Source organism: Podarcis muralis, chromosome 16 (genome assembly GCF_964188315.1).
Source record: "Podarcis muralis chromosome 16, rPodMur119.hap1.1, whole genome shotgun sequence".
Taxonomy (NCBI): domain Eukaryota; kingdom Metazoa; phylum Chordata; class Lepidosauria; order Squamata; family Lacertidae; genus Podarcis; species Podarcis muralis.
Window position 1 is genome coordinate 27,974,056 of NC_135670.1, and position 16,180 is coordinate 27,990,235.

At 47.5% G+C, this 16,180-nt stretch overlaps 1 protein-coding gene across 2 annotated transcripts in view; it reads right to left on the minus strand.

The window, feature by feature from the left end:
• The window catches only part of LOC114586839 (carbonic anhydrase 15-like), a 40,705-nt gene extending 26,305 nt beyond the window's left edge, over nucleotides 1-14,400 (minus strand). Inside the window, exon 1 of one of the 2 annotated variants that reach the window (XM_028710666.2) lies at nucleotides 14,072-14,400. In XM_028710666.2, coding sequence (XP_028566499.2) covers nucleotides 14,072-14,141 — 70 coding nt within the window. In that variant the 5' untranslated portion in view covers nucleotides 14,142-14,400. The remainder of the gene's footprint in view (nucleotides 1-14,071) is intronic. The other variant, XM_028710667.2, reaches the window with a different exon arrangement.
• Nucleotides 14,401-16,180: the final 1,780 nt, after the last annotated feature.

Sequence of the window (16,180 nt, forward strand, 5' to 3'; positions counted from 1 at the left end):
GGCCCTCAGCCAATTCCAGCCACCTTCCTTCCTAAAACCTGTCCAGGGGATGTCATTGCCTCCTAGCTCCCTCCTCCTTGGAAAATAAGAACCAGCTAGATCAAACCTACAACCCTTTCCTCCCAGCGTTCAACCAACTTCCTACAAGTAACCCTCAAGGAGGATGTGAGCACAGCATTATCTCTCCCCTCATATGGCTTCCAGCAACTGGTACCCAGAAGCATTGTTGCTTCCAACCATGGAGGCAGAGCAGAGCCATCAGGACTCGTAGCCATCAATAGCTTTCTCCCCCATGAGTTTGTTCAATTATCTTTTAAAGTGGCCGCTGAGACCAGATAACACCGGTCCTGAATGAACTACATTGGCTCCCAGCACATTACTGAGCACAATTCAAAGTGTTGGTGCTGACCTTTAAGGCCCGAAATGGCCTCAGCCCAGTATATCTGAAGGAGCATCTCCACCCCCATCATTCAGCCCGGACACTGAGGTCCAGCTCCGAGGGCCTTCTGGCGGTTCCCTCAAAGTGAGAAGTGAAGCTACAGGGAACCAGGCAGAGGGCCTTCTCAGTGGTGGCGCCTGCCCTGTGGAATGCCCTCCCACCAGATGTCAAGGAAATAAACAACTATCTGACTTTTAGAAGATATCTGAAGGCAACCCTGTTTAGGGAAGTTTTTAATGTTTGATGTTTTGTTGTGTTTTTAATATTCTGTTGGAAGCTGCTCAGAGTGGCTGGGGAAACCCAGCCAGATGGGTGGATGGGTGGGGTATAAATAACAGATGATGATGATGATGATGATGATGATGATGATGATGATGATGATGTTTGAAGTTGGAGGCCCTCACTGCCTCCTGGAGGTCCCAGGTCCTGACTCAGTATGGCTGCTTCTTAGTAGGGGAAGAGTCAGAGCTCAGCAGCAGAACATCAGAAGGTCTCAGGTTCCACCTCCAAGTAGGTTTCCCTACTTGGGAAGGACCCCTGCATGGAATCTTGAAGAGCTGCTGTCAGTCAGTGCAGGCAGTATGGAGCTAGCTGGAGTTTAAGGTAGTTTCCTAGGTTCCTCACTCCCTCCCTCTCCATAGAACCAACCAGGAAAAGCAAGTGTCGGATTTGGACTCAGCTCTGTTCGGCAGGCTGGTTTCCACCATGCTTGGAAGGTCATCCAAGAGGCGGTGAACCCAGAGAAATGAGCACAGGTAGCATAAGACTCTTGCACACACACACACCCAAACGCTGCCAACCCTGCCTTCTCAGGCTGCGACCGATGGAAGTAATGAGGAAGTTTGTTTTGTGCAGCAAGAACAGGGTGAGTTCCACCCTGTGGCCTCCTCATTGTGCACTGATTAGATATCAGTCATTCTGCTCCATCCTTTCCCAGCTGGAGAAAAACCAGAGGAGCCTTTGATTCGCTTATTGGTTGGCGACAGCCGTGTCTGAACCAAAGCAGAGGCGCAGGCAGGTAGAGGTGTTGAGGCGAACCCTCAAGCAAATCCTTTTCGTTCCAACTTTCCAAATTTTTGTTTTAAGTGAGATTTATCTTGCAGATCCAGAATTATTATTATTTTCGCCAGGAGGAAAGCAGGTTTTCAAAGTCTATTAAACTCAGTTTGGCATTGGAAAATTGAAGCACCTGGTCTCAGGCTGGGGTGGCAGTGTCACCTGAGTGCAGCAGCGACTGTCCCCACTTGTGATTCCCAGGACTTGGAATTCTGAAGCATATTGCCTCTGACCGTGGGGGACGGAACAGAGCCTGATCTTCCATAAGTGCTAAAGTCTGTCTGTCTGTCTGTCTGTCTGTCTCTCTGTCTGTCTGTCTGTCTGTCTGTCTTGTAGGATGTAACATAATGTGATGGCCTGGGAATCCAATTCAGAGGCTGAACTGGAGGAATCCCAGCCTGCACAGGATCCCCACCTCCAGGGCCGGCTGAGCCGGGGCAGGGCCTTGAATCTGAAGCGCCTGCACCTGTGCTGGATCCTCAGGAGCAGAGACCAGATGAATCCACTCTGGCTCCGGGGGTGATTGAGGACCCATTGCCTGCAGGTGCTCCTCTCCCAGCCCTGTCAGGGGAAGGTGAGGCGGCCTCTGGGTCCAGTAACCCTCCAGCCTCTCCTGAGCTGCAGAGGCTCAGGGCAGAGAGGCGGAGGGAACTAAGTTCTATCAGGAGGAGTGCTCGCCTTAAGGCCAGGAGAGGTGAGTCACCTGTGGGCCGGGACCGCCCTAGGCCCCAGAGGAGATAAAGGCCAGTCAGCCCAGTCCCAGGTTGCGGGAGCAACGTCCTTGGAAACCTATTTCTGCCAGCACCCAGACCTGTTTTTCCAGAGTTCCCGACCACGCCCGGCTTCTTGCTTTGGACAACGCTTTGCCCTTGGTGGACAGTCTCCAGACACTCGACCCAGGACCGGACTCTGACCACGTCTCACGGTAACACACCCCCCCGGGACCAGCACATCCAATTTGAACAAAGCCAGATTGGATTGCTTACGTAAAGAGATTCAAACGAATCTGCCAACTAGCTTCCTGCTATATATTGGGGAATTTCACTCTTCTGTTGACTCATAAGCGTGATTTAGGAAGGAAGCTATTAAATCAATATATCCTCTCCTAGTATCTACATTCCCACATGTCTGTCTGTCTGTCTGTCTGTCTGTCTGTCTGTCTGTCTGTCTGTCTCTCATAGTGACTGGCCTGTAGAGCGCTTCCCTTTGACGGTCCAAGTGATGGCAGCTGGGAAGGCCGGTTCCAGAAGATGGAACATTTGATGAGGCCCCCAAAACTGAAGGTGCTCCACCACTCTAACAGCGCTATCATCTCCACTTCACAGAGAATATTGAAGGGTATCAGATGCAGTCCGAGACCCCACCGGCTCTACACCTTAAATGCAGCATCCGACCATTTCAAACAGTTACAAAGGTAAAGGTAAAGGGACCCCTGACTGTTAGGTCCAGTCGTGGCCGACTCTGGGGTTGCAGCGCTCATCTCGCTTTTTTGGCCAAAGGAGCCAATGTACAGCTTCCGGGTCATGTGGCCACCATGACTAAGTCACTTCTGGTGAACCAGAGCAGCGCACGGAAACACCGTTTACCTTCCCGCTGGAATGGTACCTATTTATCTACTTGCACTTTGATGTGCTTTCAAACTGCTAGGTGGGCAGGAGCAGGGACCGAGCAACGGGAGCTCACCCCGTCGCAGGGATTCAAACCGCCGACCTTCTGATTGGTAAGTCCTAGGCTCTGTGGTTTAACTCACAGCGCCACCTGCATCCCTTCAAACAGTTATGGCTTTCCCCAAATAATTCTGGGAGCTGTAGTTTGTTAAGAGTGCTGGGAGTTGTTAGAGCTCCCTACTTATCTCAGAAAACTATAGTTCCCAGAGTTCTCTGGGAAGAGGAATTGATTGGCTTTAAAAGAAGATTGGACAAATTCATGGAGGAAAGGGCTATCCATGGCTGAGACTGTAAGTAAGAGCCAGGGAGTGGAGTTGAAATCAAAGATGATGAGGAGCAAAGAGCACCATCTAGTGGTCATGGCATCAAACTCCACTGCCCTTCAGAAGGAGAAAGTCAACAAATATCAGCTGTCCTGTCATTGACAGCAAGCCTTTCCTTCTGTTTAAAAAGTGACGGCTGGTGAAATGGGGCATTGCCCCACCAGGCTCAGTCTGCCCTCAGTTAGGCTCCACTGGTCTGCCTTCTTACTGACACCCAGCCCAGGGCATGGCCCAGGCTGCCAGCTTCTTCTTCCTCCTTTCAGTATTGGCTCAGCAGTGAGGAGGAGGGAGAGAGAATTAGCTGCCTCCGGTCATCGTTAGCTCTGCCTGTCAATTGGTTTTGGGGTTTTGGTGTCCCCTACTGGTTTCTTCCCTGCCTTCCACCCTATCAGTCCCACAGAAGCTACAAATCCAGAAAGGAAACTCCATGTGGATCCTTTCTTGCTCTTGCTGACATGTGCAAAATAAAAAATGATCTGCTAACTTCTTCTTCTTTGGCAAGCCCTCATAGCCAAGTAAGGTTGTCTTCGATAAACATGGTCTTAACTGTGAGTCCGTAAGTGACTGTGGAGGCCAGTTGTGATGGCCTGGGATTCGGACTCAGAGGCTGAACCTGAGGAATCCCAGCCTGCACAGGAGTCCCCGCCTCCAGAACCAGCTGAGCCGGGGCTGGGGCTTGAGCCTGAAGGGTCCTCACCTGTGCTGGATCCTCAGGTGGAGGCACCAGCTGAGTCTGCTCTGGCCCCCAAGGTGATGGAGGACCCATTGCCTGCAGGTTCTCCACTCTCAGCCCCATCAGGGGAAGCTGAGGTTGCCTCTGGGTCCGGTAACCCTCCGGCCTCTCCTGGGCTGCAGAGGCTTAGGGCAGAGAGGTGGAGGGAACTAAGTTCCCGCAGGAGGAGTGCTCGCCTCCAGGCCAGGAGAGACGAGTCACCTGTGGACCGGGGCCGCCCTATGCCTCAGGGCAGTTAAAAGCCAGCCAGCCCCAGTCCCAGGTTGCGGGAGCAACATTGTTGGTAGCCTGTTCCTGCCTGCACCCTGTCCTGTTCTTCTGCCAGAGTTCCTGATCTCATCCGACTCCTTGCCTTGGACCCCGCTTCAGCTTTGACGGACAGCCTCCATACCACACCCTTGAACCCAGACTGGACTCGGACCTCGCTGCATGGTAACCCCCCCAGATCAGCACACCAATTCTCAATCCACACATCCTTCCACAGTGGGGACATAGGTTTCCAGACGGGAGTTTTCACCCTGAGTTCCAGCATCTTCAAAGCCCATGACACCTTTGGGAAAGGCTGTTCTCCAATTGGAGCATTCGCAGGCCAGTGTTTATCAGTTGTCAGTGTTTATACTACATTTTTAAAGATTTGCCTTGAAAGAGTCTTTAATCCTCTTTTGTTGACCACCAGCATTACGCTTTCCATTTTTAAGTTCGGAATAGAGTAGTTGCTTTGGAAGACAATAATCAGGCATCTGCACAACATGACCAGTCCAACAAAGTTAATGTTGAAGAATTATCACATCAACATTTCCCCCTCCCACATATTTGCATTTTTCACTTCCCAATAGACAGTGAACATGCTCCAAATGCACTTCAGCACTTCATGGCGATGCTTATTAATTTTCCTTTAAGGGTTTGTCCTCCTGGCAATTTTTTGAACTTCTGCAAACCTGAGGGCTTACCCATGTTTGCAGATGTCTTCATCTTGTGTTCCTGTTTTCACTATGTGAGCCAACAGCACTCACAGCCTGAGCACAGGAGGAACTGATGGGGCCAAAATTCCGCTATATAAAAGAAATAAACTATCCAGAATGGGCTGACAGAATTTGATGGTGATGACTGCAATCCTAATCCTGTCTACCTACTAGAATATAAAAGGTAAAAAAGGTAAAGGACCCCTGGACAGTTAAGTCCAGTCAAAGGTGACTATGGGGTTGTGGCACTCATCTCGCTTCAGGCCAAGGGAGCCAGTGTTTGTCCACACACAGCTTTTCCGAGTCATTTGGCCAGTAGGACTAAACCGCTTCTGGCACAACAGAACACCGTGATGGAAACCAGAGTGCATGAAAACGCTGTTTACCTTCCCGCCAGAGCGATACCTATTTATCTGCTTGCACTGATGTGCTTTCGAACTGCTAGGTTGGCAGGAGCTGGGACACAGCAACGGGAGCTCACTCCGTCGCGGATTCAAACCGCCGACCTTCCGATCGGCAAGCCCAAGAGGCTCAGTGGTTTAGACCACAGCGCCACCCGCATCCCATTAGAATATAAGAACCTAAGCAAGCCTGCCGGATGACCACTGGCCCATCTAGTCCAGCCTCCTGTTCTCATAGTGGCTGACCGAAAGCATGTGAGAATCCTGCAAACAAGACATGAACAAAACAGCACTTTGCCCACCTGCAATTCCCAAGCAACTGATAATCGTTCAGAGGCATAATGCTTCTGACAGTGGAGGGAGAACTTGGCCACAATGACTAGTAGCCACTGATAGCCTTGAACTCCATGGATTTGTCTGATCTGCTTTTAAGTGAGCATGTCACCTCCCACTTGCCTTTTCTCTAAACTAAAAAGTCCCAAGCGCTGCAGTCTTTCCTCGTAGGAAAGTCAGACCATCCCCTTAATCATTTTGCTTGCCATCTTGGCTGCCCTATCCAGTAGGATCTGCTTCTGAGTACATCTGGTTAGGACTGCTCTGTTAGTTGGATTAAATGAAGGAAGCTAATTATTTAAGCTTGTGTTTATCTGCTGTCCAAAATTGGAATTTTCTTATTGGCCCCAAAAGACATGTTCTTATGAAGTCTCACCCCCAGACTGGATTGTTGTAACTCGCTCTACGTGGGGCTGCCCTTGAGACTGACCCAGAAACTCCAGCGGGTGCAGAATGCCGCTGAGAGACTCTTCGCTGTGAGATCACATTCACCCGGTGCTATACCAGCTGTACTGGCTCCCGGTGGAGTACAAGATCAGGTTTAAGGTGCTGGTTTTAACCTTTAAAGCCCTATACGGCCTAGGACCCTCGTACCTACGGGACCACCTCTCCTGGTATGCCCCACAGAGAAACTTACGGTCTTCAAACAAAAACATCTTGGAGGTCCCAGGCCACAGGGAGGTTAAGCTGGCTTCAACCAGAGCCAGGGCTTTTTCGGCTGTGGCTCCGATCTGGTGGAACACTCTGTCACAAGAGACTAGGGCCCTGCAGGACTTGACATCTTTCCACGGGGCCTGCAAGACAGAGCAGTTCCACCAGGCCTTTGGCCAGGGCACAGCCTGACTCCCTCCTTTGGCAATCCTCACAGAACTCTATCCCAATGGTTGCCATTAATCTGATTTGAACTGATTTTATAATGAAATGATTTTAGAATGCTGTATCATTTTACTCTTGTTTGCCACTCTGAGCCCGGCTTCGGCTGGGGAGGGCGGGGTATAAATAAATTATTGTTATTATTATTATTATTATTCCACGGTTGAGATTTGACTGATGCATTGTAAACACCAGTGCTCTTGGATGCTAAGCTAGATGGATCAATGGTTGGACTTGCCAGCAGACAGATTCCTGTATTCAGGGGATGAAGTGTAGCTCAATGATAGAGCAGCTGCTTTATTATTATTATTATTATTATTATTATTATTATTATTATTATTATGGCTTTTTTCAACCAGAGCTCACCAGAGCTCAGCTCCAGCACCTCTTAGGTGGACGCCATTGCCCTCCTAAGGTAACAAGGGAGAAGTTCATGGAAAGTTCCAGCGCCTCTTTTTCTAGAAAAATAGCACATTACTATTGCTGTTGTTGTTAATTTGATTTATATATCACCCTTTATCAAAAGATCCCAGGGTAGTGTTCAGCATTACATTTAGTCTACCTATAACATATAACCTACCAGGCACCATTGATTTCATCCCCAAATTTCAAAGCTAAATCATCTCAGTTGCCACTTTCAGCAGTGAATCTTTTCCATGCTAATATTTTTAACATTTTTTATTTTTTGAGCACCCAAACCCTTCCTACCAAATACCCACCAATTCCAATGAGATTACATTGAATCAGCTCCAAACATGTTGACTCAGGTTGTTGGTGGTTTTCCTTCTTCTTCTTCTTCTTCTTCTTCTTCTTCTTCTTCTTCTTCTTCTTCTTCTTCTTCTTCTTCTTCTCCTCCTCCTCCTCCTCCTCCTCCTCCTCCTCCTCCTCCTCCTCCTTCTTTTTTAAGTAATAGGCTCCAAGTAAAAAAAACCCAACACTCATATCCTGCTTGGCAGAGAACAAATGTGTTTGACGGTAGGAAGCAACGCCATCCCTGCTGAGCTACAAATTGAATGGCACTGCAGAGAAAATACTGCACGCTCATTTCATTCATCCATCCATCCACCCCCCAGTGACACCAGGGAGCTCAGGAGCTCAAAATAGCCAATGGATTCACAGGAAGTGGAAGTGAAGGACAAAGGGGGTGAGAGGTCACTGGGGGGCGTTGAGGGATTGGGCACTGCTGAGTTGTTGTTTTTAAAAAAACTAACTAGCTTTAACAAACTAGCGGTGTGAGTGTCTGGAGGCGGTTGGAGGATGGATGGCAGTTAACAGACTGAGGTTGAATCCTGACAAGACAGAAGTATTGTTTTTTGGGGGGCGGGGGCGGGCAGGTGTGGAGGATTCCCTGGTCCTGAAGCACCAGGTGCACAGCCTGGGAGTCATTTTGGAGTCACAGCTGTCCATGGAGGCGCAGGTCAATTTTGTGTCCAGGGCAGCTGTCTACCAGCTCCATCTGCTACGCAGGCTGAGACCCTACCTGCCCGCGGACTGCCTCGCCAGAATGGTGCATGCTCGAGTTATCTCCCGCTTGGACTACTGCAATGTGCCCTACATGGGGCTGCCTTTTAAGGTGACCTAGAAACTACAACTAATCCAGAATGCGGCAGCTAGACTGGTGACCGGGAGTGGCCGCCAAGACCATATAACACCAGTCCTGAAAGAACTACATTGGCTCCCAGTGCGTTTCTGAGCACAATTCAAAGTGTTGGTGCTGACCTTTAAAGCCCTAAACAGCCTCGGCCCAGTATACCTGAAGGAGCGTCTCCACCCCCATCGTTCAGCCCAGACACTGAGGTCCAGCTCTGAGGGCCTTCTGGTGGTTCCCTCACTGTGATATGTGAGGTTACAGGGAACCAGGCAGAGGGCCTTCTCGGTAGTGGTGCCCTCCCATCAGATGTTAAGGAAATGAACCACGATCTGACTTTTAGAAGACATCTGAAGGCAGCCCTGTTTAGGGAAATTTTTAATGTTTGATGTTTTATCATGTTTTTAATATCCTGTTGGAAGCCACCCAGAGTGGCTGGGGAGGCCTGGCCAGATGGGCGGGGTATAAATATGTTGTTGTTGTTGTTGTTGTTTGTTGTTTGTTGTTTGTTGTTTGTTGTTGTCATTGTTAACAAAGAGAAATAACAGAAAAGGGTGCAACACAAAAGCTAACACCAGAAAGCTAACACAACAAGAGAGTTTCCGACCACACTGTACTCAGCCCCTGGTTTTTAAGTGCCCCTTCACCGATCCCAGTGTCACCTCCTGCTCAAACCTCTGCCAATGTTTAAAATTGTCACTTTTTCCCTCTTAGTACTTTTCCGCCCCTGCTTTAGTCAAGTCCCTGGCTGTTGTGGAACACCACCATTTTCCTCCTCCATCCACACTTTACTCAAACTCCAGCCATTGTTTGTAGCAGGCGCTTTCCCCCCTTTCAGTATTCCTCCTTTCACTGTGTACTCCAACTTCTCCCTCTTCTGTTCCTAAGCCGCCTCGCTTGAGAAAGATCAAGGATGTAGAGCCTTCAAGTATTCCATAGTTCTTTACTAAAAGCCTCTTCCCTTGTTTAAAACTGCCATTTCCCTCTCGGTTTCTCCCACTCCAACCTTATTCAAATTTGGGTCGTTGTTTTAAATCACCACTTTCCCCCTCTTAATGTCACTCCCTACTCAGCCGCTGCTGTTTCACAACCTGCCTTCCCTTTTGCTCCCCTGACTCCATGCAAATCCAGCATTTGCGAGGACACAGCCTCCAATGGCGGCTGCACAATGACATCCTTACGTTTTTATTATATTGAGAGATAAAAAGAAATATAATGCTCTTAGTACGTATTGGCATTCCACATTTCCTCTGCAATATTTTTTGGGATTATTTGTCCTGTGTCATTCTTATTTGCCCCAATTGTTATCATTACACGTTGGGCTTATTTCTATGGGGTTTTTTAATCATTTTGTATGCATATATACTTCATTACAAGTGAGAGATTCAATAAAATGAGAGAGAGAGAGAGCGTGCGTAAGTATTGGTCATTGACATTCATTCCAAGTATCTGGAGGGTCAAAGATGAATGCTCTTCCATTAAAAAATATATATGTTTCTATATCTGTGTCAAAATTAGAAACAGCTAGCTTAACAACCAGGAGATCTGAGAGCCACAGCTGGCGGGAACCATGCAAGAAAGAAAGCTAATGTTTGTGGTTCAAGTGGTGGTGCACTTTAATTTCTCACTTAGAAATGAAATGGTCTCTCAGGGTAGTACTTGGGCCAGAAATATTTTATTTTTAACCAACTGTTTATCTCTTCTTGAAAGTAAGGGTCCAATCCTTCCATGTGTGTGTGTGTGTCTTTGTGTGTAACTCCACAAGTAATATCCAAAGACAGCCCTACACAGAGTACACCCATGGGAAATAATAGCCATGACAAACCTAGGCCTATTAATTTCAATGGTTCTATTCTGAATAAAATATAGTTGGATATGTGTGGAAAGGGACAGACATAAGGCTCAGTGGAGTTCTCCTGAGTTCTTAAGAACATATCAATACAGTGGAACCTCTATTTGCGACCATAATCCATTCCGGAGGTCTGTCTGGAGGTCGAAACGGGTCACTGGGAGAGGCGCCGTTGTGCACATGCGTGAACGGTGGCAAACCCACCGGTTACTTCTAGGTTTGCCGCGGACTTGGAACAACCGTAAGAAGAGGCAGTGGTAAGTAGAGGTTCGACTGTAGTTGTTTAGTGAAAGACACATGCTTTAGTTAAAATGGGTAGTTTTTAGTCGCATCCTTGCTTGTATTTTCCTATATACATAAAAAGGTAAGGTCGTCATCACACAGCTCCCACTGGAGGATTGGCAGTGCCACATCACAATCCTGGATTTTCATGGAGGAAATTTCAAGAGGCCAAGAAAAGCGGGCTTAGCATGGGGTGGGGAAACACTAGATAGAGGCAAATTGAGGGGAACGTGACCCTTTCGATCACAGTGGGCACAAAGCCTTGGGTGTGCCACCAGAGGTGCTACAACCATGAAATGTAATGAAAGGAAAGGGCGATAAATTTTGGCATTGCACAGGGTGCCGTTGAAATTTGGGACCCCAAGGTCTGCTACTCAGTGGCGTAGCGTGGGGGGTGCAGGGGGGGCCGGCCGCACCGGGCGCAACATCTGGGGTTAGGGCAAATCCACGGGTTAGGGGGCACAAATCCACGGGTTAGGGGGCACAAATTACTTGCCTTGCCCCGGGTGCTGACAACCCACGCTACGCCACTGCTGCTACTACTCTAGAGGGTTAATGTGAGGGGGGCAGGGGGTTAGTGAGTGGAGTCAGCAAGGGCACAGTCGTGTGCATGTCTGTGTGCCAAAATCAAACTTCTTTACTGAGAAGCCAGTGAGAAGCCACACTGAGAGCCAGTGTGGTGTAGTGGTTAAGAGCGGTGGACTCGTAATCTGGGGAACCGGGTTCGCGTCTCCGCTCCTCCACATGCAGCTGCTGGGTGACCTTGGGCCAGTCACACTTCTCTGAAGTCTCTTAGCCCCACTCACCTCACAGAGTGTTTGTTGTGGGGGAGGAAAGGAAAGGAGAATGTTAGCCGTTTTGAGACTCCTGAAGGGGAGTGAAAGGCGGGATATCAAATCCAAACTCTCCACCCCCATCGTTCAGCCCAGACACTGAGGTCTAGCTCCGAGGGCCTTCTGGCGGTTCCCTCCCTGCGAGAAGTGAGGTTACAGTGAACCAGGCAGAGGGTCTTCTCGGTAGTGGCACCCGCCCTGTGGAATGCCCTCCCATCACAATGTCAAGGAGATAAAGAACTATATGACTTTTATAAGACATCTGAAGGCAACCCTGTTTAGGGATGTTTGATATTTTATCATGTTTTTAATATTCTGTTGGAAGCTACCCAGAGTGGCTGGGGGAACCCAGCCAGATGGGCGGGGGTATAAATTATTATTATTATTATTATTATTATTATTATTATTATTATTATTAAGTTTAAGATGCTGTGGCCCTCATGAGCTGGTGGGGTGTGTTAGACTGCCTTTTATGTATACACATGTTTTTAGCTTTTATTTGTTTTAGTTTTATATTAGTTTAAACTTTTGCATTATATTGTAAATGGCTTTAAGTTTACTGGTCACTTTAAAAGGTGACTAATAAGTGCAATAAATAATAGCAGTCATCTACGTCAACTTCCATGGATCTACTCTGAGTAGGACTAACGTGGAATATAACCCATTGTCATTTCTGTTAGAATTACACACATTTATTATTACTATTCTCTATTTGTTTTGTTTTTGATTACCAGCTTTCTGTATACTGCGATCCTTGAGTGCTCTCACCATAGCTGAGAAATCAGTCCAGAAAAATCACCTCCTATCAGCAAATCAGAGTGACTCCAAATCGACTTTCACCAACTGCCCCCTTAAAATGCATTTGTGGTTGATTCCCCTGTGGGGGCAGTTGCATCACTCTGGATTTACACCCAACCTAAGTGGATTTCATGCTCTTTATTCAGCTCAATAAAGTAGTGGTGAGGAGGAATGGAAGTCCCCCAGAATGTCTGCTTTATATACATTATTTACACAATGGGCCCCACGTGATTGGCTAATTCCGGGATTCACCTGTAGGCCAATCTGGTTGCAGATTCACTTTCACCTGGAGCTGGATTGGGTGGCTCCTGTGGACCAATCAGACTGCTGCATTCTGGACCCTATTGTTCTAGGACCAATCAGGCTGCTGCATTCTGAATCCTATTGTTCTAGGACAGGGGTCTGCAACCTTTAAGACAAAAAGAGCCACTTGGACCCGTTTCCGAAGGAAAAAAACCTGGGAGCCGCAAAACCATTGCGACATTTTAAACAAATATATCTCCGGAGCCGTGATCTGACAGCAGGCGGGAAGGTGACATCGGGACGGTGCGTGACTAATGCACGCACCACCCCATGCGATGTCACAGCCAGTACAGCGCCCGCCACAGTGGGGAGTGTCGGGGCGCACAATGCGCCTCCTCCCCTCGCTAGTATCCGCCCCGGAGCCGCGGCAAAGGTGTAAAAGAGCCACATGCGGCTCTGGAGCCGCGGGTTGCTGACCCCTGTTCTAGGACCAATCAGGCTGCTGCATTCTGAATCCTATTGTTCTAGGACCAATCAGACTGCTGCCTTTTGGATCCTATTCAACTCAGTACATAACACTGAGAATCAAATCCACTGGAGTCAAGATGCGTGGCCAAATTTTACATTGACATGCACACACTGTCAACGACTCCAGCATGGACCTCAATCCCAATGCACCAACATATTCCTGCCTTTTGCAACAAGCATGGGCACATGCTGGAATGATTCCAGCATGTGCCAAGAGAGACGGCCATGTGGCCATTACAATGTGGCCACAGATCCAGTCTGAATATTCTCAAGGCTTAGGTGTGCATGCTACCTGCCATGAATCAGCCCTCTGATTCATTGAAAAGTATCTCCATCTCTCACACACAGCAGCAGAACCCATCAGTGACTCCTGTTAAATATGGAGGAGAAGACTTCAAAGTTCTGGCACAGGGATGCCTCTCTTTTAGCCCATCTGCAAATTACAAAGCACAGCGCTTAATCGAGATTGACACCCAGCCGAGGACGAACAATGGCAGCCCAGTCTGGAATTTGAGGGAGGTTTTTCTGCCTCAGTTCAACAGCATTAGGAAGCGCTGAGGGGCCTCAACAGAGTTGGCCAAGGACCAACAGGTGTCTAGAGCAAGGTGTGTCCAGGTGGGAGATAAGGAGTTCCTGAACCCTGGTCTTAACCAGCAATCACCCACACTTTGAAAAGGTCCCTCCAACTCGTGATTTGGGGGGGGGGGGTATTCAGTTCAGTTCACAATTCAAGGCAAACTCTACCCGATTTGAACCAGACCACAGCCACTCATCAAAATTTGCACTTTTCCAGCAGGTAACATGTATTTTTAAAACAAAAACAAAAAACGACACACACTAGAGCAAAACGTGCCTTAAAATGCATATATTTGTTTTTTAAAAAAAAACATGGTGTATGAGGAACCGGCTTTGCCATAAAAAATGTTTGTATTAGGTAAGGTTACAAAGGAAAAAACGAGGATATTGACACTAACACGAATTCTCACAGGGACTGCGAATTTTGTTTTGTTTTGCTTTAAAATGTAAATTGATGGGCAAAAGGTGGAGAGCGGAAGGGAAGACTGGACCAAACCGAGAAATTGAAATTTGACTAAAGCACCCATCCCTAACCACATCCATTCAGAAGAGAGATAAAGAGCATCATCTCTCAGTGACCAGCTCACCTGCTGTGCCCGCTTGAATGACAAAAGGCAAAGTGAGAAAAGTTATCCCAGGAAGACGCAGCATCCTCATTGCAGCCAGACGGGTCCTGGCAGTCAGGAGACTCCCCGAGGGATGAGATGCGCTGGAAACCCCAGGCAGGGGGAAGGATCCAGCAAGCGGTGTCCTCAGGTCTGTCTTCTGCGCCCTTCTGCTTCTTCTTCCTCCTGCTGCTGTGGAGAAAGTCCCCGGGCATCAATCCCCCGACCAGAGGAAGCTCCTTCTACACCAGCCAGCCACGGCTGTCAAGAGAAGCAGGGGAAGAAGGGATCTCCAGCGCCAGCCTCTTCTGTACCGGCTGCTGTTAAATATTCATCGCAAGGAGACCAAGGCTGAGCGCTTAACTCTTTGTCTCCTGACAAGAAGCAAGCTCAAAAATGAGGGGCAACAGGAGGGTTAACACCCACTTGAAAAAGAATATGTATTTGCCAGCCCTGGTATCTGACATTAGGGCTGGGCAGGAAGCGATGCCAATGTGATCAAAAGGATCTTAAGGACAAGAAAGGCTTGCTATATCCAACAGCAGTCCCTATTTATTTATTTTTAATTTTTATTTATGTTTTTCATGTTTATACATCTCATTAATTTTACAATCGTTCCAATTTTACAATTCTGCTCTGGTCAGACCTCACCTGGAGTACTGTGTCCAGTTCTGGGCACCACAGTTCAAGGAGGACACTGACAAACTGGAACGTGTCCAGAGGAGGGCAACCAAAATGGTCAAAGGCCTGGAAACGATGCCTTATGAGGAACGGCTAAGGGAGCTGGGCATGTTTAGCCTGGAGAAGAGGAGGTTAAGGGGTGATATGATAGCCATGTTCAAATATATAAAAGGATGTCATATAGAGGAGGGAGAAAGGTTGTTTTCTGCTGCTCCAGAGAAGCGGACACGGAGCAATGGATCCAAACTACAAGAAAGAAGATTCCACCTAAACATTAGGAAGAACTTCCTGACAGTAAGAGCTGTTCGACAGTGGAATTTGCTGCCAAGGAGTGTGGTGGAGTCTCCTTCTTTGGAGGTCTTTAAGCAGAGGCTTGACAACCATATGTCAGGAGTGCTCTGATGGTGTTTCCTGCTTGGCAGGGGGTTGGACTCAATGGCCCTTGTGGTCTCTTCCAACTCTATGATTCTATGATTCTATGTTTGAAAACCTGATTTCCTCCCCCCTCTTTCTGCGGTTCCTTAAATTTATTTTTTAATATCTTCTGCAGATCCAAATTCAGTTAATTTGCTCGTTTATTTACCTACTTTAAACATATACTCTTATAAAACTGCAGGTGGTTACAATGTTCTTATCGGCTTGCAATTTATCTGTAAATATTAAATAAACCATTTCCATTCATTTATATAAAAAGTTTGTTATCTTGATTTCTTATCTTTCCGGTAAGCAGTCCCTATTTAAGTTCTAGGGATCTGATTAATCATAGTCCTGGTTTGGATTTAGGGAATTTTTTTATTTTAAAAAATTGCTGGGTGCCTTTTAAAAAAAGAGGATGTCTTAGCTATCCTTCTGTTGCATTAAGCAAGCTGATTGCAAAACTTGTGACCAGTCCAGAGTGGTGATTTTTTTTTTGGGGGGGGGTGTATTCTGCTATATCTCATTGATGCCAGTGCATGACCAACAGAGTGATCATTTTTGCTTTATTCTTCGTTCTACAATGCTCCCCCAATGTTGCTGTGTCATTACTGTCTAGATGAGCACTCTTGCTGGGGGTGGGGGGAACGAGGACCAAAAAAAAATAATCAGATTTGGGGTATAAAAAGTTGCAGGATTTCAGCAGGATGTTACAAGACATGCATGAACTAGACACAAAGCAGTGTGTCCATCCCAAAAAAAACACACTGGCAAACAAATAATGAAAGCCATATCATCATGTATAATGGCCCCAGTACCTTCATGAGCTCAAATCAGCATAATTGCAAAATAAGGAGAGGACCTTAGGATTAGTAGTAGTAGTAGTAGTAGTAGTAGTAGTAGTAGTAGTAGTATTAGTATTATTACCCAGCCCATCTGGCTGGGCTTTCCCCAGCCACTCTGGGCGGCTTCAAGCAAAACATTAAAATACAATAA